General features: G+C 34.8%; 1 protein-coding gene across 1 annotated transcript in view; it reads left to right on the forward strand.

Annotated features, from left to right (window-relative positions):
- TRPM1 (transient receptor potential cation channel subfamily M member 1) overlaps positions 1-25376 on the forward strand; it is a 187847-nt gene that overhangs the window by 78990 nt on the left and 83481 nt on the right. Inside the window, exons 2-8 of the mRNA XM_074294964.1 lie at positions 13944-14023; positions 16348-16543; positions 18518-18731; positions 19287-19411; positions 19806-19977; positions 23762-23936; positions 24396-24519. Coding sequence (XP_074151065.1) covers positions 13944-14023; positions 16348-16543; positions 18518-18731; positions 19287-19411; positions 19806-19977; positions 23762-23936; positions 24396-24519 — 1086 coding nt within the window. The remainder of the gene's footprint in view (positions 1-13943; positions 14024-16347; positions 16544-18517; positions 18732-19286; positions 19412-19805; positions 19978-23761; positions 23937-24395; positions 24520-25376) is intronic.

Consider the following 25376-nt stretch of genomic DNA (forward strand, 5'->3'; position numbering starts at 1 on the left):
GGATTTTTTGTTATTGTTATTGTTGCTATTTGTTTGTTGGTTGGTTTGGGTTTTTCTGTTTTGTTTTGTTTGGGTTTGTATATATGTGCTACTTTGGGGTTTTTTTGTTTGTTAGCTTCTAGCACAAAAACTTTAAGATAACATAAGCTCTTTTGTGAATTGGACTCTTGTGAGTTGAACTCATAGTTTTACCCAGCCATCAAAAAACTCTTGAATCATATTTGTCCTTCATACTATTTTGGTTTTGTCTCAAGAATCACTTCCTAGACTGACCTTCTATTTGGATTGGGGTAAGAAAATTCTTTTCATTCCCATCATATCTCTGGTCAATGAGACATTTAAGTCATCTCAGGACTTTTCTTAGCAAAATTAGAGGGATAAGATGAAACTGGACACTATGCCAGCCAACACCAAAAACCCTTGCTCTATGTTTTGTGTACTTGATATTATATATCAAACACTGCATTAAGCATGAGCTAAAAAGATTAAGACAGTTCCTGTCCTCATGAAATGCACAATCTAAAGGAGGATGCCATCATATACTAATAACTAGAAGACCAAATGAACTTGCAGTTCATGTATATAAAAGAGGCACTAATCAAATGCTCTATAAAATACACATATGCCATTCAGATAAATATAACAATGTGCAAAGTGTTTGTGTTTTACTGAAATGTCCTCCAGATGGTAGATGCTCACAATCTCAGCTCCTTCCAGATAAATTCTGCTACACAAAATATGAATAATGGCTATCATTTAAATAATGCTTTAAAACATTATTCTATTTTATCCTCAAAACAATCCTGAGAGGTAAGTGTTATGATAATTTCAACTTTGCAGGAAAGAAAAGGAAAGCAAACAGAATAAGTATTTCATCCAGGGTCACAAAGATAATAAATGTCTGACATAACATTTGAACTCAGGTTTTCCTGACTTCAGGACCAACACTCTATCCACCATGCCAAACAGCTGCCTTATCCACATATGGTTCACTGGTTAATGTTCAGAGAGAATTAGACTTGATACGCTCTCATGTGATTCCTAGTTCTAAAATTCTATCATGGGATTTTGTAGAAATGATTCCAGTTTAGATGTGGTTTAGAGCATATGATCTCTGCAGTTCCTTCCAACTTTTTAATCCCTTTCAGGTCATTTAAATTAAAGGTCATGTCCTCAAATAGCACATCATTGAGCAAGCCTATAGAATTTCTAACTTTACATAGGAAAAATTAAGATGTTTCATTCCACACTCCATAAATAACTGCAGCTAACATATAATTGAAATTAAACATGGAGTTTTGTTGTTCACTTTTTTCATGTCCTCCTCTTTGTGGCTCCATTTAGAGTTTTCTCTAAAAAACTCTAGCTCATTTTAAAAAACTGAAAGCTCATCTTACAGATGAAGAAATTGAGGCAGACGGGGCAAAGTAACTTGCCCAGAGTCATACAACTATTTGTCTCAAGCTACACTTGAACTCAGGTCTTCCTGACTCCAGATCTCCTGCTTTTTTGACTGAACCACCTAGCTTTTCCATACATGGAAAATAATTTATTTATATGGGGAGGATGAAAAATAAGTCCTGATGAATGAGGCTGGTAATAGGTAAAATAAAATAGGAGAAATCTGTCAAGATTCCTTTATTATCTTTTCTATATTCCCTCCTGTTTTCCATTGTTCAAGGGGTCCTGTACCCTAATGCTGCACTAGGAGCCAAGAGCTTTTCATTCTAGGAGAGAAGCCAGGCCTACCTCCCCAGGGAGTGAGCCAGGTATCAAATCTTTCCTGACTAAGCCCAACCTTACGAAATAAATTATTTATTCTATATCTTACTTCCTTAGGGCTTTCTGGATAGGGACATAAGGTTGTTTGTCAGACCAAATTTAATTGTAAACTATTATAGTTAGAAGGAATCTTAGAGGCCATTTAGTCCAATCTTCTCAAATTACAAGGAGGAAACTGAAGCCCAATATGGAGAAGTTACTAAGTGACTTGCCTGAAATCAAATTACTAGTTGGAGAAAGAACCCCAAAACAGAAATGAGAGACCCATTTCTCCAGCATTTTCTCCACTGCACTAATTGTCCATCCCCTGTTTGCTTTATTGCTTAAGTCAAAATGAGCACTTCTATTATTCTTAAACATTTAAGGTATAGTGTAGAAGAGACTCAGAAACCATGCTCCTGTTAACAAATGTTATTTTAACTTCTGCCTGGGAAATACATTTCATGGAATTAGCAGTCTCCAGAAAAGTCAATATTTTTTTCCTTAGGTCTCTGCTCTCTACAGGTGATAATCTAAATCAAAGAATATTCATACTAGAAGGTATTAAGAGGTCCCCTGAACTTGTCCTTTTGAGTTGCCATATTTTCCAGAAACAGTGTACCCAGAGTTTGCAAGAGGTCCTGAAAGTGTCAAGAATGAAACCTTCCCCCACCTCAGCTGACATAATTTGTTGTTTGCACCCTCAGCTAGACTATCTGTGTGTCTTTGGGAGACAAGATATATGCCAATCAATCTATATTAACATGAGAAATTACTTACAAAGATACCTTTAGAGGATAGCTAATCTTATCCTCCTAGTTTTACAGATGAGGATGTTGAGGCCCTGAAAGGTTAAATGACTTATTTGTTCAAGGCCACTGACTTCCTAGCCTTAATCCCTGAATGGGCATTGCCTCAGTCAAACTGAGACCTGTTAAAGACCTTTTCCTCAAATTCTATTCACTCGAATGTCATGGCATCAGCTCCCTGATGATATGGTCTTCTTCTAAAATGAAAGGCAAACAAATAAACAATAACTGAACCTGAACCCAAAGTCATCTTGTGATGTAAAAGTCAAGAGTCTTTCTGTTCTGTTTCACTGGAGCAAACTGAAGTGGGGTCATCAGAGCTTTTTCTGAATCATATTTCCATTCTTTTTATAGAAACAAGCAGATTAGCATGAATAACTAGTTTAGGTTATAAGCTCCCAGAAATTCCTTAGCTCTGCCCCACAATACTCTTCCTACAATTGCTCACAGAAACTTTTCCCTCAGAGTCTTTCCTTCTCTCAATACCGTGGGGCTTTGTGATACTCTCTCATTACCCTGTGGTACTCTCCTCACAGTTCCTAAAACTGAATTTATCTTTAAAATATTACTTTTAGGACAGATTTTTTATTCCTTACTCCAAGTGTAAAAATTGCTAGCTACAGCTTTATAACATACTGCTTCATTTTATCACTAATATAGTAATCAATAATGGCATATTACTTTTTCTTCCCTGATAATGTGTGCATTTCATCATTAAATGGTTTAATTCATACAAATAATGAGAGGATTTCAAAATCCAGGCAGAACCCAGAGAAGAAGTATTTAGGGACTGAAGAGCTTTACAATGTCCTGTCAAACCACTACATGCCTATTCATAAGGCTGGTCTTGCTCTAAATACAAGCCATATCAAGACTTAATCCAAACCCTGAAATCAGCAAAATGGGGCCAGAAATCACCAGATAACATTAGGTTGCCTGCAATCCCTGCTTTCAGTTAGATAAGAAAAATCCTTCTTCTGTGAACCATCAACATTTCTAGTCCCAAATGGAAACTGGCATGGTTTTCAGCTTGATTTTACAGCTAAGGGAAAAGGAAGCTCACTTCTCATTTACATCAAATTCAATTTCTCCTTTCCACTGAACTGGGGGAGGGGGGTAGCTAAGAGCTCTTCTCACTTCAGCTACATACATACATATAAATACATACATACATATATATATATATATATGTCCCCGGAGTCAGTGGTCCTTGAAAATAAACTTTGCTGCCCAGAGCTAATTTTATAGTTGGCAGAATAAGAAGCAACCTTCATGGTAGAATTGGAAAAGCAAAAAGGGATTTCCCTAAAACAAATCATCTTCCACAGTATTAGAAATGTCCTTGGAAAACAGAGTATAATATCCTTTGAACTTGGTCATCAAGGCTTCATCAGCCTTGATGGGGAAAGAGTTAGATGCAGATAATGGGATATCATTGGAAATGATCAGTGGGGCATTTCAATGGGCCATGTTCATCCTAGGAATAGCATGAAAACAAACAAAAAAAGAACAAGCATTCAGTAAATACCTACTATATTCTAGATACCTCAAATATTACCTCATTTCATCCTTAGGACAACTGAAAACTTTTCATGTCTTAGTTTTCCTCACCTGTAAAATAAGATTGCATCCAATTCTTGCTTCTACTTAACCTTTAAATCCCCTATAATTCTAACTTATATGATCTTCTAACTTAGGGGAGAGAGAACCTCATAGTAATGTGGAGAAATGGAATTGTGAGTTGAAAGCACCAAAGGCTGTATGTATATGCTCCTCACATTTTTGCTGATGGACAATTGTTTTTCCACAGCATATTAAGCTTTTGTGTACATATAGGTTGCATATTACCTTTCTTGGAAAGAGAACAAGAGACCATGCAGAAATTCTAAGCCACGGTAAAAGTAAAAATAATAGAAGCTAAAAATCTAAGCTATAGTAGAAGGAGTTCTCTAGTTTTCCTTTAGACAAACATTGAACATAGAGCAGAGTGGGTCTGGAGTCTAGACTCCGTTGTCAAATGTTATTTGAGCCCCAGTTGTTTTATAGGTAACCATCATCAAATCAATACCCTTTGGTGCAGTGGCTATACTGAAAACTAGTGGGGAGAGGGTTTAATGCCATCTGGTCATTGTGAGTGATGGAAACATTAACATAAGGCATGAGAAAAATGAAGTATTCTTGGAATACATTAATGGAATGTATTTATGTATTCTTGGAATACATAAATCTATGCCATATAAATGTAAATAAATTATATATTCATTACACACATTCTCCCCAGCACACTCATAATAGAATCATTAAGCAAAAGAACAAAAGATTTCTTTAAGCTAAATTGGTTTAAGAAAGTGTGCTCCTTGGCCATTTCCCTGTGATGTTCTGCCATTGGTTCTAATGCGTTTCAGAGCTCTTTGAGTAAATAAAGACTCATTTGGAGATTCACACACTCCAAGGTTCTGGTTTACAGTAAGGCCCAGCACCACATATGCCACCTGTGTTTATCCTGACAAAGAAGTCTTAGAAATGTAGCCCTCTACTGTCCTATATCTGGAACCTTCTCAGTATTCTCTGTTCCTTATCAGTCCTGCCCTCAATCTCCCTTATATTTGGTACAGTGCTTTAAAGATATGAAACCCTTGGCATCTTCCTTCTCAGGTTCAAGGGGGAGGCAGAGTAGAGGAAATCATTTGGCCTAATGAGAGGATTGTTTCCTTTTGATCCTCTTCCCCACCAATCTGTCTAGCCTTAACACTTATTACTCCTAGAATCATAGATAAGATCCAGAAGGTAACTTGAAGATCATTTGGCCATTACCCCCATTTTACCAATAACTTCCCAAAGCTTACATCAATCAATTAATGGTGAGAGCAGAACTAGAAATAACCCAGATCCCTAAAAGTCCAGTTCTCTAATACAACATTATCCAAAGATTGGGATTTGGGACATAGCATCTACAGGTAGATTTTTAGGGGAAATCCTCCTATAGTTTAGGAAGTAGCCAAATACAACTGCTTCTTCACTGCCATCTGCACAGATTACTTATATCCTAAGTACTTCCAGTGGTGACTGGCATACAGGTGACACTTAAATACTGTTGATTAGTGATTAAAGTAATTAAAAAGTTAGATTTGTAGTCAGAGAACTTGGGTTCGAATCTTGATTGTACTAACTACCTATGTGACCTTGAGTCAATCATGTCACCTCTCTGCCTCAGTTTCTCCATTTATAAAAGGACTAGTTGGCTTCAAAGATACACTCCAATTACAAATTTACGATCCTATCATCTTCTATGTTTCTAGGATCTTATGATCCTAAATATTCCATAACTTAAGTATCCAAACTTTGCTCCAACCATACCTTCTTCTTCATATTCCTTTGTAAAGTTAAAAAAAAAAAAAAAAAAAAAAAAAAGTACCAGATTTGGAGTCTGAGGGTCTGAGTTCATATCTCAACTTGACTTACTATCTGTGCAACTTTAGTCAAGTCTCTGGACCCATTTCTTCATTTATAAAATGAAAAGGTTGAGGGGAATTATTTCTGATGGCCCTTTCCTTTTCTCTGTATGAATCTGGGAACTTTACTGCAATCACCATACCTTTGCTCACATAGTTCTGTCTTATCTGGAGGGCTCTGCTTTCTGCCCCACCTCCACTCCCATTTCAAATCCTGCTCATATTTTAAGGCTCATTTTATTCTCCACCTCCTTCATGAAGCCTCTGTTAACTATTCTAGCCCACACTGGTCTTCCTTCTCTGCTTTCCAATTCCTCTGATGGTCTGAGCCACATGATTTAAGCTTTGATTAGAGGCTGTCTCTCTTCCTGGTCTCTACAGGCTTCCTCCTTACCAGGCTTACCCCCACACCCCTACTGGTTCTGGCAAGGGGGAGGCGGGGAGCTTCAGGCTGCACATACACAGCCATTCAGTATAAATTAGTGTGATTGGCTAAACTATTTCAGAAGAAACTTTTGTAATTTTCTAAAAAGAAATGAAACGCGCTGTACATTTTCCATGAATCCCCAAAGACCTTATCCATTTTCACATGTTTTCCAAGTTGTGTAAATGCTGTGCTTTGCAAGGACAGGGTGTGTGAAATGCACCCGGGTCTGACCTGCCTTCAGGCCATTGTTGTTTTGGAATTTACATTAACAATTCATAGGAGCCCTGTGCTGTATTAACTCAAAGATTCCATGGCTCTTTGTCTGTTCTAGCTTTGGCAACCTTCCACTTTAAGGGGGGAGAGGGGGGAGAGGTGAGTCTGGCCAAGAAGTTACTGTCACCTAGGAGTCAACCCTTTCCAACACAACCCACAAAAGTCAGCCTAGTGCAGCGAACCAGTATTCCCAGAACTATTAGGCCTACATCACCTAAGCCCCACTCAATAGCAACTTACCAGCATCATTGTCTATAACCTGTCAATCAGGAGGCTTGGACAACCAACTGCTGTTTTGGGCCAAAGGCAGCCTGCAAATGATTGTTAATAAGCTATGTGTGGGCTCTTGGTCTCATTTGGTTTGGACCTATAATTCAGTTTTACCAAAAATCACTTGCCCTGGGTAAGTAATGATTTTTACCAAATGAATAGAAAAGAATGCTGATTTTATTCTTTTTTCTATCTATAAACATAAGGTAGAGTTAATGGGATGGGAGAGGGAAGGAGATTCAGGTTGTAAAAAATATAAATAAAAAACTGATGGACTGGGAGATGTTTGTGCATATTTTCAAGGCCACTATAGCAGATGCTTTATTTATATGTTTTACTGAGAGATATTCAAGCTTCGGTTTTGCTTCATCCAGAGCTTATTATACTTATGATTATGAATAGCTAACACTAATTGAATACTTTAAGATTTGCAATTATTTGTTTCCTGTGTGCAGTCTGTCTCACCCATCAACAAGCATTAATGTGTTACAGGCATTGTGCTAACAAGATTATAAACTCTATGGAGGCAAGGATCATGCTATCCCACAGAGATTAGCAATGCTTAGATTATAGGTTCATAGATTTAAAGCTGGAAGTGACCTTAGATTCATTCATTTCAATCCCATCATGAGGAAAGTGAATCTCAGGCATATCAAGCTACTTGCTCAGAGTAACACAGATAATAAGCAACATAGCCAGGATTAAAGCCCACTTGTTTTCTTATTCCTTTTTTTTTAATGTTATAATCATAATAATTTTTTTGACAGCATTGTCCCTGGTACTCACTTCTTTTCCTGTTTTTTTTTTTTTTTTTTATTCCAAATACAGCATTCTTTTGTGCAGCAAACACAGAAGAAACTCAATCTATACTTTCTAAATAACCTCTAAATGTAGGACACAGATAAATTTTGTTTTTCAAACTTTGGAAGTCACAACCAAAAGTGAAATTTTTTCTATTTTTGTTTTCTGAGAAAAAATAATTTCACTGGAAATAAAAGTAGATTCAAATGTTACCATTCATTTCAATTTTGCTAGAGATCCATTGCAATACCAAGCAGGGACACAAGATGGCAGATTAATGACAAAGTTCTATCCAGTGGCTTTTTTTTCTTCTTTTTTCATTAGAAAAGCCTTTGACTACAAGATGCCTTTATAGCTGAGTGAAAAGCTAGTTTGTCAGAAAAGGAAGCAAAGGATACATTGGTCAGATTGTTGGACCTGGAGTCAGAAGTTGTTCAGTCGTTTTTCAGTCACGTCTAATTCATGACCTCATTTGGAGTTTTCTTGGCAGATACTGAAGTGGCTTGTTATTTCTTTCTCCAGCTTATTTTACAGATGAGAAATTGAGGCAAACAGGGTTAAGTGACTTGTCCAGGGTCACACACCTAATAAGTGTCAAAACCAAAATTTAAAGTCAGAAAATGAGACTGGCTCCTGACTCCAGACTCAATACTCTTTCCTGTGCCACCTAGCTGTCAGGCAGGAAGACTCAAGTTCAAATACATTCCTCAGACAAACTAGCCCTGTGACCCTGGCCAAGTCACTTAACTGCTTTAGTTTCATCATCTGTAAAAAAAAGGATAACAATAATATCATTTACCTCTCAGGAATGTTATGAGGATCAAATGAAACAAAGTCTTATGCTTAAAATGTCTTATACTAATGTGACATGCTTAGCACAGTAGGTGGCACATAATAGTGACAACATGCACATATATATGTATGTATGAATAAATATTCGTATACATAGGGTGAGATGTATTTTATTATTATTAATGCACCAAACTCTTTAAGGTTTGGGTATGGCAAGTCCCTTTAGAAGAATTAATTGATTAAAAGCCTGTGAAATAGAAGTATATTCATATTAGTGTTAAAAAACTTGAGTCCAAGTGTCAGGTCTAGCAATTATTTCCTAAGTGCAGAGAGTTTTACCTCTTTGAGACTCAGATTCCTCAGTTATAAAATGATAACTTTTAGGCTCTAGACCTCTCAGAGTTGTTATGAGGACAGTACCTTAAAAAGCATTATCTGAGAAGGGTAACACACTGATTAATTATTACTTTAGGAACTTAAGATTTATAATTAGAAAAATAGAAATCATTAAGTTCTGGAGTTCTTAACCTTTTGGGGTCACTATTAGCCCTATTAGCAATCTGATCGAACCTATGTACCTCTCCTCAGAATAATGTATTAAAATAACTTAAGGAAATGATACATTTCAGTTAGAGATTAATAAAAAGAAAGACACAATTTTTTCACTATTTAGATCCATAGAACCTTCCCAACCTCATGAAATCTATCTACATGGTCTGTGGATCCCAAGTTAAGAAGTTCTGGTCTTGACAAACCTCATAAATGTATATATAGATAAGGAAACTGAGGCCAGGAGAGAAGTGACATTAACGATAATTTAATTTAACTAAATTCCTCTCTCGAAAGACATTAGTACTAAACGTTTAATTGATCTAAGATCAATAACAAAGATTAATAACTAAGGTAAATAACATAACCAGGATTTGAAACTGGGCTGCCAGTGCCAGAGGATAGTAGATTTAGAGTGGGAAGAGTTATAATAACAAGAATAACAATAACTAGCATTTATGAATTGCCTCAAAGATTTTCAAAATACTTCATTTGGTCTTTATATCTCCTTGAAGTAGATGCTATGATTCAATCAGAGGTCTTCTTGACTCCAGATCTAAGATATTTTCGGCTATATCATCAAGCTGCCAATTTCAGATATCAGAGGTCATGTGGTACAACTCCTCCATTTATAGAAGAGAAAACTGAAAGATGTCATGAGTTGTTCAGAATCACAACTTTAAGTGGGAGGTTTGGATTCAAACTCAAGTCTTCTAACTCTAACTCTGGAGTTTCACAGTGATACACTGTTCTCTCACTATCCATTTCATGCATGAGTAGTCAGGGGCAAAAAGATGAATGTCCAGTGAGTAGAAACCAGCTACATATCACCAAGCAAGCAAACAACAAGCACAATTGTAATCAGCAACCTCGTATCAGGCACCTGCCTGGTCCTGGTGATTCAAAGGCCAAAGTGGACTGATTCTTCCCTTCAATGTGTTTACATTTTGTTGGGGAAGATGGCATGCACATAAATACATGTGTATGAAATAAGTAGAAAGTAAATTAATGGGAGAGAGGACAGGGATAAGAAGAATTAATAGAGAGTGGCATTTAAAATGAGTTTTAAAGGAAACAAGATTCCAAAAATAGTAGGCAGTAGGGTGTTCCAAGCATAGGAAATAGCTACTAGAAAGGTATGGGATGGGATTTATTGAGTCTTGTTTTGGGAAAATCAAATAAGTGCTAATAAAAACAACTTAGCTAAATTTGCTATTATCTTTATAGAGTTGGGGGGAAATGACAAAAAAAAAAACCCTGAAATAAAGTTTATCCTATCCTTCCCCCCCCCGCCCTAAAAAAAGGATGAATATACACCCAAATATTTTTGGTTTACATCATCTACAAGAAATTCTCTGACTGCAAATCCAGGGTTCTTTCTCTATGCTACTTTTAGAATTGATTCTTGTTATGGAATGCATTAATAAATTTATTCTAAAAGTAGAATAAATTTATTAACGTATTCCATAGCAAGAATTAATTAATTTCTTTAGCTATAGAATCACATAGCAGAACTCTAAAGAAATGGGATAAATGAGAATAATTCTCTTTGGATGAGAGAAAGGAAACTAGAAAATGTCTAGATAGCACAAGAGAACAGGTCTAGAGAGAATAACACACTGGTACTCTGACAAGCTAATAGTCAACCTAAGGATCCTGAATATCTAGGGGGAAAAAAAAAAGGAAAATGTGATTCCTGACTTTTCCTATCCCACAATTTAATTAAGGATCAGCATATAACAACACTATTATTAGCAGCTAATGTTATATAGTACTTACTATGTGCTAAGTACTGTGCTAAGTTCTTTACAATTATTTTTTCATTTAATTCCTATAATAACCCTGGGAAGTAGATACCTATTATCTCCATTTTATAAATGAGAAACCTAAGGCAAAAAGAGATTATTGATTTGTCCATGATCACATGACTAGAAGATGTCTCAGGACTGAATTTGAACTCAGATCTTCCTGACTCAGACCTAGCATGTTACCCATTACATCAGTTTGCTACCAGAATGCAATTAGGGGTAAATAAGTTGCAGGTATCCCCAATAATATGATAATCATTTTGAAAATTAAGAGCCACTAAAGGTATTTTGTTTTGTTTTGTTTTGTTTTTCATCAGTTTCACCTTTTACATTAAGGAGCAAAGAGGGTATATTTTAAGAAGCCTTCAATTTTCTTCATCAAATTAAACCCATTTCTGATATACCTAAGAGTCCAAACTTATTAATTTATCCCTGGGATCTTCCCATATTGTTGTTCTAGGATTTGCTGGCATTTTATTATTTTTTTCATAGGTCTCAATTCTAATAGTCAGCTAATACTCTTCTTTACTTCTCTTTTCTAGTAATATAGCTGGAAAACTGCCCCAAAATCCTCTAAAATTTGTCTGGAAGTCTTTTAATGCCTTTCCCCAAATCACAGGGTTTGATTTCTCCCTTTAAAAAAAAAAGCCCCCTTTCCTCCTCCCATCCCAAGAAAAAGTTGTACCAACTTGGTGTGAGTATCCCACATAGCCAAGTTGATAAAATTAGAAAAAAAATTTTTTTTAAAGGAGAGGGAGGAGACAGTTTTTCCCTCAGTCAATAAATAGTCTGTTTAGTTATTTGCCCTCGATTACAATCAAGCTCTGTGTAAAGAGATTAAACTGACAAAGGCAGGATGCTTCAAAAGCTGACTGGCTACCCTTTGTGTTGATTCCACTGAGTTAGAATGCCCATTTGCCTTCTTTTTTATTAGGAATAAAACATGACTCAGATGCATGCATAGAAACTCTGCGGGGCCATTCCTCCCACTTAATCCTAGGTACCTTCTGAGGACAATAAACTTGGAATTCTCTGTGCTCTTTTCAATAGAATTGACACTTTCATGGTGGAAATAAATATAGTGTAGTGGAAAGAGAATTATTTGGGAATATGGGAAATGGGTTCTTGTTCCTGGCTCTGCCATAAACAAGTTGTACGAATTTGGGAAATTCCCTCCATCTCTCTGATTTCCTCATCTGTGAAATGTGGGCCAGCAGGGGGGTGCTGAGATCTAGGGGGTCAAAGGATCAAGAAAGTTCCTTCCATTGAGGCAGCATAGTACAATGGCCAGTGTGCTTGAATTCAAATCCTGCCTCTGATGTTTATTACTTGAGAGACCTTGGACAAGTCAGCCCCTGACCACAATCTCCCCATCTGTAAAATGAAGAGATTAGGTTAGATGTCCTCTGAATAGTTCTAGAACTGTGATTTTATGATCTAAGTCCTACAATATTTCATTAAAGACCCAGTCCTAGGAAGAATGTTAGGAATAGAGGCAAAGGCATTCAGCGAATGCATATTTGGTACAACAGTCTCAGTGATTTGAGTAGCTCCCACAATGGAGGCAATAGGAATGACTCAGTGTCTGTCTGTGAAGGCAGGGCTTTCTTGGTGCAGAGAAGGCGGGCACCAGGCCCAGCTGCCATGATTAATGATTCCTCTGCCTGCTTAGCGCATTCTGCAGGCTCCAATGTCAGCTCAGTAATTGAGCTTCACTGTTCCCTCTGAAAGACAGTGGTTGGAGTAATTAAAGCAATAATGTGTTGCTGTACTTCTCTGTTTTCTCCTGGCCAAAGTCCTGTCATCTCCTGGTTTCTCTTTTCATTTGTTTGTTTCTTTGTTTGTTTTAACCATTCTAACTTCCTAAGCACTAAAAACAAGAACTACTCAGTTTCGGAATTGAGAAGGACTTCTGTGGCCAGCTTGGCCATACCATTCCGGAAGAAGATTTCTCATTTTAACAAACCTAATCAGTGGTCATGCAGCTTTTGTACCTAATGTGTGCTGGAAATTGGTTTAGGGGATACAAAAACAAAAATCAAATAGTCCTTACCCTAGAGTAGTTTTATATTTTCATAGGGGAGACTACATACATACATACATACATACATACATACATATATATATATATACACATATATATGTGTATGTACACACATCCTATATATACATATATGTAAAAGTTATTTTTTCCTTAAAACTTTATTTTAGAATTTACAAAATTTCAGTATAATTCATATTCATGAGTCTTTATACATTTGTATGTAATTTCCAAATTCCAAAGTTATTATTCCCCCCAAAAAAATTGTCATGGAAACACATGATTTAGAAGATATTAAAAACAAGAAATGGTACAGGTTATCCCATTGTCTTACCCTGACTGCCAAAGACATTTGACATAGTCATAAGATTTTTACAGATAAGGTATTACTGTATTAATAAGATATTAATACCTGTTAAACCTTTAGAAGTATGAATAACTCAATTTTCTGTGTCTGTTTCTTACTCACTGTAAAATGACTAGAATTCTAAGGTTCTTGCCAATTCCATAGATTCTGTAGAATTTAAAAATCTATAATTTACTAAAATTGCATTTCCAATTTATTTTGTTTTTAATGAACAATCCTCCTTAATATCTCTCCCTCTCTGCCTCACTTGAAAGGAAGAAAATTCTAATAATAAATATACAAAATCAATTAAGACAAACTCTTATATTATGTCTCACATTTTTGGACATGAACTCATTTTGTATCTTCACCTTTCTGTCAGGAGGTGATTTGCATACTTCATAATTAGTCCTCTGGAATCATATTTTGTCATTTTTAAAAATAAAATTTATAGATCTTTTAGAGTTGAATTTACAGTGTTATTAATGTGTGAGTTGTTTTCCCAGTCCTGTTTACTTAACTCTGCAGTTCTTTCAATCCAACCTTTTTGTCATCTAGAAATAAATAATAGTTTTAAGATATGCTCATCTAATTTCTACTTCTTCCTCTTCCAGGGACAAAAATCTTGGATAGAGAAGACCTTTTCCAAAAGAGAATGTATCTACACAATTGCCAGTAGTAAAGACCCAAACAGGTGAACTAAATATAGTAATCTTGCCTTGGGGTTGACAGCTTTTCAGAAAGGAAACTCCTGGTATAGACAGAAGAAGATAGCTTGAAGTAAAAGATACTAAAAACGAATCCTGATCAAAACTATTTTCATCATTAAGTCTACTCATTACAGAGTTATTTGGATTGACAAGGACCAGATCCTCTATTAAAAAGCAAAAAATCTCTTTAATAGGCATTACTTTAATATGACATTAAAATTACTTTCCTTTAAACACTTCTTAAAACCAGTGCCCTCAGAAAATGGGAGCTTTTTCCAGATAGAGATAAAATATCAAATGAAATATGAAGGAATTGAGCAGACTCCAGGAAGTAAAAGCAGAATACAGAAGGGTATCATGAGTTTGGCAGAGACCAACTTCACCTACTTTGCAATTTTGCCTTGAGTTCTAGTGGCCATTAGATAATACTTGTTTTATGTAAATATTTCATATAATCTCCACAATTTATTTAGTTTTATTTTTATGCTGTGTTTAGATAAGAAATATTCTATCACATGGAAAATGAGAATTATTTTCAAATTAAAGAATTCCTTCAAACCAAGAATTCACTATATTCTGATTGCTACCATTTAATGATTTTTCAAGAAAATTAACCTCTTACAACTGAAGAAAAAGACAAATAAAGATTTTTAAAAAGGTCACTATTCTAAGTCCACTAAAACTCTTGGAAAACTTTGGTCTTTTCCACCCAGTTCAAAATAATTGTCTTCATTCTTGTACTTTAAATAAATATGGGAGATATAATTTGAGGCATGTTTTAAAATTTCATCAGTCTTTCATCTACCACCAACTTGCCCTGAAACCTGAAATTCCTACCATTAAAATCATCCCTTCCAGTTATAGTATTTCCTTCCAAAGTCCACTGTGAAAATTCACATCCCTATGAAGAGAGAGAGAGAGAACTGGTAGGATTAGGATAACTTATTTTCATTTATCAGATTTATTGCCATAAAGACAATCAGAGAACAGGCTAATGATGGAATTTCACATGAAAAGTGCACATCTGAATAAAAGAAGGGTCTTAATTATAGGAGGAACATAATTCTACTGAAAAACAGGGATCCCAGAGGATTGCTTAAGGTCTATAGGAAACATGATGGCTACTGCTTATCCCTAAAGTGATTCCACTTTGCCCAAACAAATTCAGAATATTCCTAGATGCTAAGAACAGTAAAATTCACTCCTGCAAACATTTATGAAGCATTTATTATGTGCCAGGCACACAATGAACAAAATATAGAAGATATTAGCTTCTTGGCACCGTTCAGTTCAAGAAATAGATTTTCCTTCTCTGTTTTGCTGAGGAATGTATCTCGTGAGACTACTGTATAAGGCTTAACCAACTTTGTAGGTTTCAGACTATTATAATCTTCTCTGAGAATGTCATTTTTGTTCTGTTTCAATATTTCATAGTTGTAATTGATAAATCATGGTATTATATTTTATGATTCATGACATATATGATGACATGCATGATCAGTTACATTTTGCTTAGAAATTGTCCTTCATTTTTGTACTATGAAGTGAAGATAACTTTTGTAGGTTTTTGCATTTATACTTGTTTCTACTGTACTCTTCATGTCTATTCTGTCATATTTTCCCACAAGATCAAGTATGGATTCCCATACTTATTTGCATGACTTAGCTATAAATTGATCACAGAAAGATAGTATTATAGATTTTTTTTATTTAGAAAATAATGAGTCACCAAGTTTCCTTTACTTAGCAATCATCACAGGAGTTCTACAACTGAAAAAGCACAACAATCTGGTAACATTCAACATTAGGATAAATAGTTCCTGAGAGCAGAGTGCAATAACTGGATTTTGTAATAATGACCTCTACCATTAATAAAAGGCAAAATTATGGCATTAAACTGTTCAATAAGGCAGGAAAACACAAAATATATTTTAAAGTGTTTTTTCATTTACATTGACTAAATTTTTTTGTATCATTTGTATGGAAAATGCTATCCTGTGTAATATCTCATTCCTCAATTATTCTGTAGAGATTATAAGCTCTTTCAAGACAGAGATACAGGTCATATTTATTTTTGCATTATGCTTAGTGACTGATTAAAAAATTGAACTATAGATTATAATCTGTACTTGATTTGTAATGGTATTTCAATACAAGTTTATATGTTGGCAACATGCATTTGGAAGCATAGGCTGATCAATCTTGTGGACTGTATTAGTGATAGAATCAATGAGACTAGAAAAACCATCTTCGACCATGTTGATGTACTTGTTTAATGAAAACAGAGATTTATGAACTTTATTTTTAGGTGTTGCTGTGGCCTGCTTATTTCCCAACATATTCCACCTCTTCCGAGTACCACCCCCAACAAAAATGTGGAGGAAAATAAACAAACAGAGGCACAGCCAGAGAAATGGTCTGTCAATAAACATACCCAAGTCTATCCCACAGATTCCTATGGAATGCTGGAATTTCAGGGTGGTGGACATTCAAACAAAGCCATGGTAAGAGATACATTGAGGAGAAATGTATAGGGATTTGCCATTGATACCACAAATGTGAAGCCTACTACATAGATCATATTTTCAGCATGTTTTTCATTCAGGGGTGGAATGAGTTCTTTTTATACTTCTTAGTAAGAAATTGGACATCATTTTGAAAGATATAGAATCTTCATAAAAAAGACTTCCTTTCCTAGTTTAGGCCATAGACCTCAAACAATTCCATGGAATAAATTCAAATTTATCTCTATCCTATACTTTTTTCATATGTCTTTGTTTGACTATTCAAGAACCTTCCTTAGATATAGAAAGGAAGTTTTATTTTCCTAACAAATGTGTCATTTGATATTATTCTCAGATACTCTTAAGATCTCCTGGGATGATTTTTAGAATGACGTTTTTCTCTAACTCTGACACTATGTAATAGCTTCTCTTTGCAAAAAATTAAAATGGATCAATATAATCTAATATTATTAATTTTTTAATAATTTGTGTATCTATCATAGGGACTCTTGTGGCTACTAGGTATATGATCTTATTTAGTTTAAAAATACAGTAATGCCACAGAAGATATTTTTCTTTTCTTAAACATGTATAAATATACACAAATATTTAATATATATATATATATATAGTATGCACATTATAAGCAGTGTGGTGTAATGGATGGAAAGCTGGCCTTGGATCTAGGAAAATCAGGGGTAAATCCTACATCCAACATATACTAGTTGTGTTATCCTGGACAAAAAGGTATTGAGTTGAAAGAAGAATAATTTTTCTTGCTTAGGAGTTCCCCAAATGAAGGAAATCATGGGTCAATTTTCTCTTCTATTCTACTATATATATATATATACATATATACATACATACATACAAACTTGCACACATACATACTTGTATATAGGTATGCATATATACATAACTACATAAATTTGAGATTTTAAAAAATTCCCAAGGATTTCCAAAGTCAAGATTATCAGAAACTATCTACCTCACCTGAACTCAGAAAGAGTCCTAATTCTTTGTTATAAACAGTACCCTTTGATATTCTGATTAATATTGCCATATATGAGTGTTTTCTCTATGATGCATCCTTTCAATATATTGCTTTTTAAAATTTTTATCCAGTACGGGAATTCTATTAGTTTTGGAAACATCTAGTGAAGAAACTCCTTTTACCAATTCAGCTCTGCAGTTTAATGTAATTTTTTTGTTTTAGAGAATTGTTTGGGGGTCTTATCCAAATGTCTGTCCAAAATTGGTATGTGCCGAAGATTGGACTTGAATTCAGGTCTTACTTACTCCAAAATTGGTTTTATGACCACTACACTTTCTTACTTCTTATTTATAAAACAGTTGAGTCCTGACAATAGTTCCTCCCACATGCTCTGCCATTACATTTTTGTAACATTACTTATTTCACTGTCCTGTGAATATTCTTTGAGAACAATTTTGTTTTATTCAAAGCACTATAAGACATAGTCTCCCAGAATTATATTATAAGTAGTTGGCAAATGTTATAGCGATTGGCACAGTATCAATGGGCACAAATAAATAATTCACAAATGCTACCAATGCTGAATATTAATTTCTTCTCTACTGAGAATATCAGGCTTAAATCTTAATATCAACTGAATACCTCTTATCTTAGTGCCTGATTGTTTTGAACAATTTGCCCTTTTATTCTGCTCTTCTGCTTGTTAAAGAAGGAGTCCAAGTCCGGCCCAGAGTGTCATAGAAAATGAGATAGTAGATCTTTCCACCTCTAAGTTTCTATTTTGTTAGTCAACCAGAATCACACAAGTTAGGTTTGGGAGTGGAGGAACAGAATTAACAGGAGAGGGATTAGTAGGACCATAGGATCTACAAGATAGAAAAATTCTCTATTGTTTGTATCTAAATTGACATTTTTACGTTTGAGCCAAGAAGCATAACCAAAAGCTTATTCTTAAAGAGTATCACAAATTTTTTTTGCAGTATATCCGTGTGTCATATGACACCAAACCAGACTCATTGCTTCATCTTATGGTGAAAGACTGGCAACTAGAACTTCCCAAACTTTTAATCTCTGTTCATGGGGGACTCCAGAACTTTGAGATGCAGCCCAAACTGAAGCAGGTATTTGGAAAAGGGTTAATCAAAGCTGCCATGACAACAGGAGCCTGGATTTTCACAGGAGGAGTCAGTACTGGTAAGAATAGTGTCTTTTTTCCCCTTGCCATTTAATTGACAAGGGGAAGAAATTATACGTCCTGAAGTGTCTTCTGGTAATTCATATAGGCCTTTTCAAAGTAGCTTTGCTGATAGCAAATATGCTTGGGGGTGGGGGTGGGGGGAGAAACGTGAGGATGTGGGTGTGTATGTATATATTTTATGGACCACTAAACAAAATAGAGAACTCATTTGGACCTATCATTAGATCTTCAGAATAAGTGCTAAAAAATCTGCAGTACTATCCAAGTCCTCCCTATATAATTTTGTGGGCTTTTTGTTTGTTTGTCCTTTTTTCCTCTGGGAATTAAAAGCAGGATAACTACTTACTGTGAATTGATTAAACTATTTCATCCTTTTTAAAAATGATATGGAGCACTGGTTCTTATTTGAATTCCATGAAACTCAGGAAGGTTCCCTAAAATTCATTGTATAGATAAAAGTTGTGGTCCAAAGGACTTGAAAGATCATAAAATCATAGGCTTGAAGGGGCCTTAGAAATCATCCACTCCAACAAATAATTGCTGCTTTGTAGGTGTCATTAGCCATGTAGGAGATGCCTTGAAAGATCATTCTTCAAAGTCCAGGGGCAGGATTTGTGCCATAGGAATTGCTCCATGGGGCATTGTGGAAAACAAAGAAGACCTCGTTGGAAAGGATGTAAGTCTTTTGTTTTAGGAGCTTGCAAGTTTGTGAATTGTCATTATGCTAAAATATTATTCATTCATTTGCTTACTATGTAATGTTTTAATTAAGCAAAGAGAGAGAAATGAAGGTCAAATAGGCTTAACAGTTCATGAGCTTCTATATAAAAAAGGTTTTGTAAACTTGGCAATTCCACCAATGACCTTTTTTTTCCAGTTATATGTAAAGATATAATGACCTTTTCAAGAATCATCATCAATTTTCTATATTAGGTTAGAATAGCTATTATTAAATCAACATTTTTACCTGTCATTCTTGTCTCATCAACTTACTTAGAAATTAATTTATGATAAGGTTGTATTTTACAGTAATAATCAAAACATTTTTAATGCCTATATATTTTTATTAGGTGTCAAGGGTTTATCAAACCATGTCAAATCCTTTAAGTAAACTTTCTGTGCTCAACAACTCTCACACTCACTTCATCTTGGCGGATAATGGCACACTTGGTAAATATGGAGCAGAAGTAAAGCTCCGGCGGCAATTGGAAAAACATATCTCTTTACAAAAGATTAACACACGTAAGTAAAACAGAAACCTGAATAGTAATGAGTGGCAAATAGAGGATTTAGATATATATTAGTTACACATGGTATGATTATATACAAGACATGGCTGAATTTGTAACAACCATGTGGAACTTATGCATACAAATGAGTCCTGACCTTTTAGCAGTCACTTTAGAAGGTTACATATTTATTCCAATGATAACATTGTTCAAAAGATTTAGAGGATCGCTCTTTTGGAATACAGAGCTCATAGCAAATTCTGTTGAGAATCTTCAATAATGACAAATCTCGGTCCTCTGAGAGATTGATTCTAAAAACAGCCAAAAGTTTGAGGCCAAGCAAGAATTATTGAATCTCCAAAGTAATTGAGCTAGCTAATACTCTATATATGATCCCATGTTGAGTGAACATGGCTGTAAAGTAGTGAGATTGGCTAGACAACTTTTTCTCAGGGCTAGTCAACTGTCTCTGAAGACAGTTTTAAAATAGGAATCCTCAAAGTTACTTAAAATGGCAGTTTCACTAAAATAGGTATATTAGTCTTCAAAGATATCCAATTTGAAAGGGGTAACAATACTCATTTGAATGTACTGATTTTAGCATTTTTTAAAGTTTCATTTTGTTGTAGTCATAGTTCTGCATGTTAGTAAGTAGTAACTATAAAGTATGTTGTTACAGTTTAGGAAATTCAGCAGATAAGTAGTAGGAATTGGTTGGTAAAGTTAAAAATTTTAATAATTCTTTCATCTAATAGTATTTGTGATGTTTTAAAGAAACATTTTAATAAACTTTCACTCCAAACAGTGTGAGTTGTTGGATGGCAAACTAGATTAGAAAAGAAGAAAACTGAAAAACTAAAACTATCAAGTGATGTTTTGGAATTGGGAGAGCAGCCTATTCCTTTGAAGTCTTCTGACATCCTAGATTCATATCCTGAATTTAAACATTAGTCAACTTAAACGGTTTTTTGTTGTAATGTTTTATTCTGTTTTTGAGTCATAAGTCATCACATCAGCAAAACTCCAACTGACTATATGACCTGTGGGCTTCCCTTTGTCATCCTATGCCTGGAAATCAGAGTGGGGCAGGGACAGCAAAGGGATGCTCAGCTGTCGTCTTCTACAGCACTGACTTATGTCAGCATTAATGATTCCAGCCTAACCCCAGAAGACCTAATTTCTTCTACTCTCCAGGACAAAATATAGTTGGCCACTACATTGCTGAAGAACTGAAAAAATGGCAACCAATGAAGTTCTAATTCATAAAGGCACTATTTCATTCTGGGAGTGAACAAAACAAAATCAATGCAGATGCTTTCCAGATAATAAATGTTACCATTCAAATTAAAATTTTATATGGCTACAGTTTTTGTATCATTATATAATCTGGAAAAGTAGAAAACTGAAATTTTTTAATAAGGGCTCCTTGCTTTTATTGATTTTTAAAGGATTTTGAGTGTGTTAGAAGTTGGTAGCTTCTGTCAAAACTCAGATGATTAGCCTCAAAGTATTCCTCAGGGGGTCTATGAGATCAAAACTGTTTCTATAATAATATTATTTTTCCTGTTAAATACTATTCCCTTTTCCAATTACATATCTTTCTAAAGTTGAATTTCCTTTATATACTTCAACCAAAATGACATATCAGTCGAATACAGAAATAAATATGAGATTCTAGCTGATTTTTATTCAGCCAGACATTAATGAAATTTGAATGATATACAAAATAGTGCCATTCTTCTCACTAAATATTTTTTGTTTTGGAAAACATAATTATTTTTCTTAAAATATATTATTTATGTTAACAAGTAATTTGGTTATGAGTCATTTTAAGTGAAAATAAAATAATTTTAAAACTTTTAATTTCTAATATGACAAAAAATCAGTAGATATAATCTCCTAAAAGCTCTTTGGAGTCCTCAACAATTTTTAAGAATAAATGGATCATTAGCTGAAAGCTATCATTTAGCTGTTATTTTTCATTTTGTGTTCATCATGTCCTTTATGTGAACTTTCTGGCTGTCACTTTTTTGTGCCTTTAGTGACTTAAGGAAAGCACTATTTGGAAGGGGAAACCATTTGGCTTTGAGAAATAAATGTTAACCACCAAGATTGACCTTTAAAGCAGAAAGTCCAGAAGTGAGAAATTTCGAAGAACCCATTTGTCATAATCCTCATATTCATATTGTATCTGCCACTGCACTAATATGGGATCTAATATTGCTGAACTACCCAGCTCCCTTGGTGATCTCCTAATTACTCTTTTCATTATTGTGGAGCCTTGGGGGAATAACATGGAGTTCCTTAGAAGTGTAGATCTTCAAAACTTTGATTATGTTGTTGATACTGTTGCTGAGGTATTCAGTTCTGTGTGCTTCCATTTGGGGCTTTCTTGGCAAAGATACTGTAATGGTTTGCCACTTCCTTTTCTAGCTATTTTACAGGTGAGAAAACTGAGGAAAACAGGATTAGATGATTTACTCAAGGTCACCCTGTTAGTGCCTGAGGCTGGATTTGAACTCAAGAAGATGAGTCTTCATGATTTCAAGCCTGGTTCAGCTTGGGGGACTGTTGAATATTATCATAAACTAAAAAAGGCAGTCTAATAAACTTTGTTTAACTTGTTCAGAATTTGAACATTTTGTTAGTGTCAACACCAGAAAAAAACTGTGGTCATCAAAACTGTCTTTGGCGTTCTATGATTTATAGTACAGCAGGAGGATCAAGGTCAAATCCTTGTTCTATCTTTTATCTGCATCATTTGGGCAAGTCATTAGTCTCCCTTGGTCAATTTTTCCATCCATAAATAAGTTTATTAGATGGTTTGCAGGGCCAGTTTCAGCTCCTTATCTATGATCTCCCTCAAATTTTTATTTCCCGAGCATTACTTGGTCTTACCAGCCTTTATGTTCCCCATAGCTTTTCCCAACATCAAAACATAATCCAATGGCTTGGTTATGAGTTTATAGAATCCTCTAACTGAAAGGGTTCTTTGAGATCATTTAATTCATTATCCCTATTTTATAGATAGGATGTTGAGCCCATGAAATAAAAATACTTGTCCAATATCACTTAGAAAGTAATTAGAGGAGCTAGAACTAGATCCCATCTCCATTCTCTCATATCACCCATTTCTTTTGTATCCTGCTGCATAACAATAAATAGTAATAAGTTATTTATTAGCTATTTTAGTTTTATGAGCCTGTATATCATTTAAACTCTCTAACCTTCAACTTCCTCTTTTGAAAAGTAGAGATAATAATATGCACAGGTTTGTTACAAGGAAAGTATTTTGTAAGCTTGAAAGTGTTCTATAAATGTGGAGATAATCCCTGTTAGTATAATAATTCATGTATCATCCACTCCTCCCACTATTCAATACAACACCTCATCCCAGACAAAATGAACATTTTCTTTTTTAAAAAGTAATGATGAAATATCAGGAAACATAATTATATCAATGGAAGAAATTGTCTTGATGACCCTCAAATCATGTTCTGTAGATAACTATTTTACTACCCATTTATCATATGGCTGGTGAGACCTAGATTTAATTTGCATCTAGTTTAGAAAGTTTCCTATTTCTAAGTTCTGGTCTTTTCTATATAATCAAAATATAGGTCTAAATAAAACTATTAAATCAGTATCAGCTGGATCCACTAGCAGTATTGAGTGACATAAATTTATATTGTTCCTTTTTACTTGTCAAAGACTTGTCAAAAATAGATCAGATTAGACATAGAGGGCTTGGAGTGCTATAACTTTGGTTCCGATGAAAAATATTCTTTGTGTTGTAGGATTAGGGCAAGGTGTTCCTGTCGTTGGCCTCATTGTTGAAGGGGGTCCCAATGTGATCTCCATTGTCCTGGAATGTCTTCGGGAAGATCCCCCTATTCCTGTTGTGATTTGTGATGGCAGCGGGAGAGCATCAGACATTTTGTCTTTTGCACACAAGTACTGTGAAGAAGGAGGGTAGGATTTTTGACATATTATCAAGGGGAATGAATTACCTTTCATGGCTTACCTGGTAAGCTAATAAGGAAGTCTCTTCAGCTGAGAAACTAGAAAGTTTGTTTATTTTTTAACATTTCAAAATAGCAAAAAGTTATTGCATGAGTTTCTTTAATTCCTCAGGGTCAGGATAAGGTAATTCTAACAAAAGTCTATCTGAAGTGACAATATAGTCCCTTCCAACATTATTCTTCTTTATGAGGTTTCAAAGAAGTTGAAATTTATTATAATTGTAGACGGTACTTTTAACTAGATTTTTGTCTACAGACTTGCAATTATAGAAAAAGGAAAATCCTGTCAACTCCAAATAGCATTAAAATAGGGATCCTAGATAGATATTTAGGTATACTTTTTTTTTTTTAAATGATCAGAGTTTTCTGTAATGTTTTGCTTTTTCTTTTCATGTCTTTTCTTGAATAGGATAATAAGTGACTCCCTCAAGGATCAGCTTCTAGTTACCATTCAGAAAACATTTAACTACAGTAAGATTCAATCCCATCAGCTGTTTGTAATTATCATGGAGTGCATGAAAAAGAAAGAACTTGTAAGTGTCTCAAAATTCAGTGAAGTACTATATTTTCTTTCTGATTCTACTCAGGCAGCTTTAAGCTACAGTTTGTCATGCTTTTGTTTTTCTGCTCCCAAGAAGTATTTTGCATTATTTGTAAAATCAATCATTTTATGAGAATTTCAACTTTTTTGTCTTTTAGGAAGGCATTGTATTTCTATTCAGTTTCATAGACTTTATTTACAAGCCATCAATTAGGTGAAGCATACCAATGCCTAGTAAATGTGAAGGCAGAACAAATGCCAAATCTCATTGGCCATGGAAAGAATAAATTAATTTCAGTTTAATTATTGTGTTTTTGAGATAAGTTATGGAAGATGAGCTACATTTTTTTCTTGATGTTTCTGTAGAACTTTACCAGAGCCCCTTGATAGACTTTAAAGGGATTAGAAGAATTATGAAAGAAAAGTGACTTATAATCATTAAACATTATAATTACAATGTTTTATTATTTCCATTTGAAAATGCAAATATTCATTTCCCTAGACTTCTTTCCTATTTAGTATGCTCACAGGACAGAGCCATCATCCATGCCAACAGTACTGCTATCTAATATACTGCCAAGAGCACTAGACTGGGAATCAAGGGAACCTGAATCACAGTCCTGGCTCCAACACTAATTATCAATGTTGCTTTGGGCAAATTATCTCATATCTCTGGGTCCCAGTTTTCTCATCTATAAAATGAAAGCACTATGGAGATAATCTTTTAGGATTCATCCACTTCTATGACCCTAATGTGAAATGCCCCTGTCAGCATTTTAAGCTTACAAATAAGTTGCAAATAGAGCATAATTGATTAGGTAACCATTTTTGTGAGGGGCAGTATTGTCT

This window comes from Sminthopsis crassicaudata, chromosome 2 (assembly GCF_048593235.1).
Source record: "Sminthopsis crassicaudata isolate SCR6 chromosome 2, ASM4859323v1, whole genome shotgun sequence".
NCBI classification, from domain to species: Eukaryota; Metazoa; Chordata; class Mammalia; order Dasyuromorphia; family Dasyuridae; genus Sminthopsis; species Sminthopsis crassicaudata.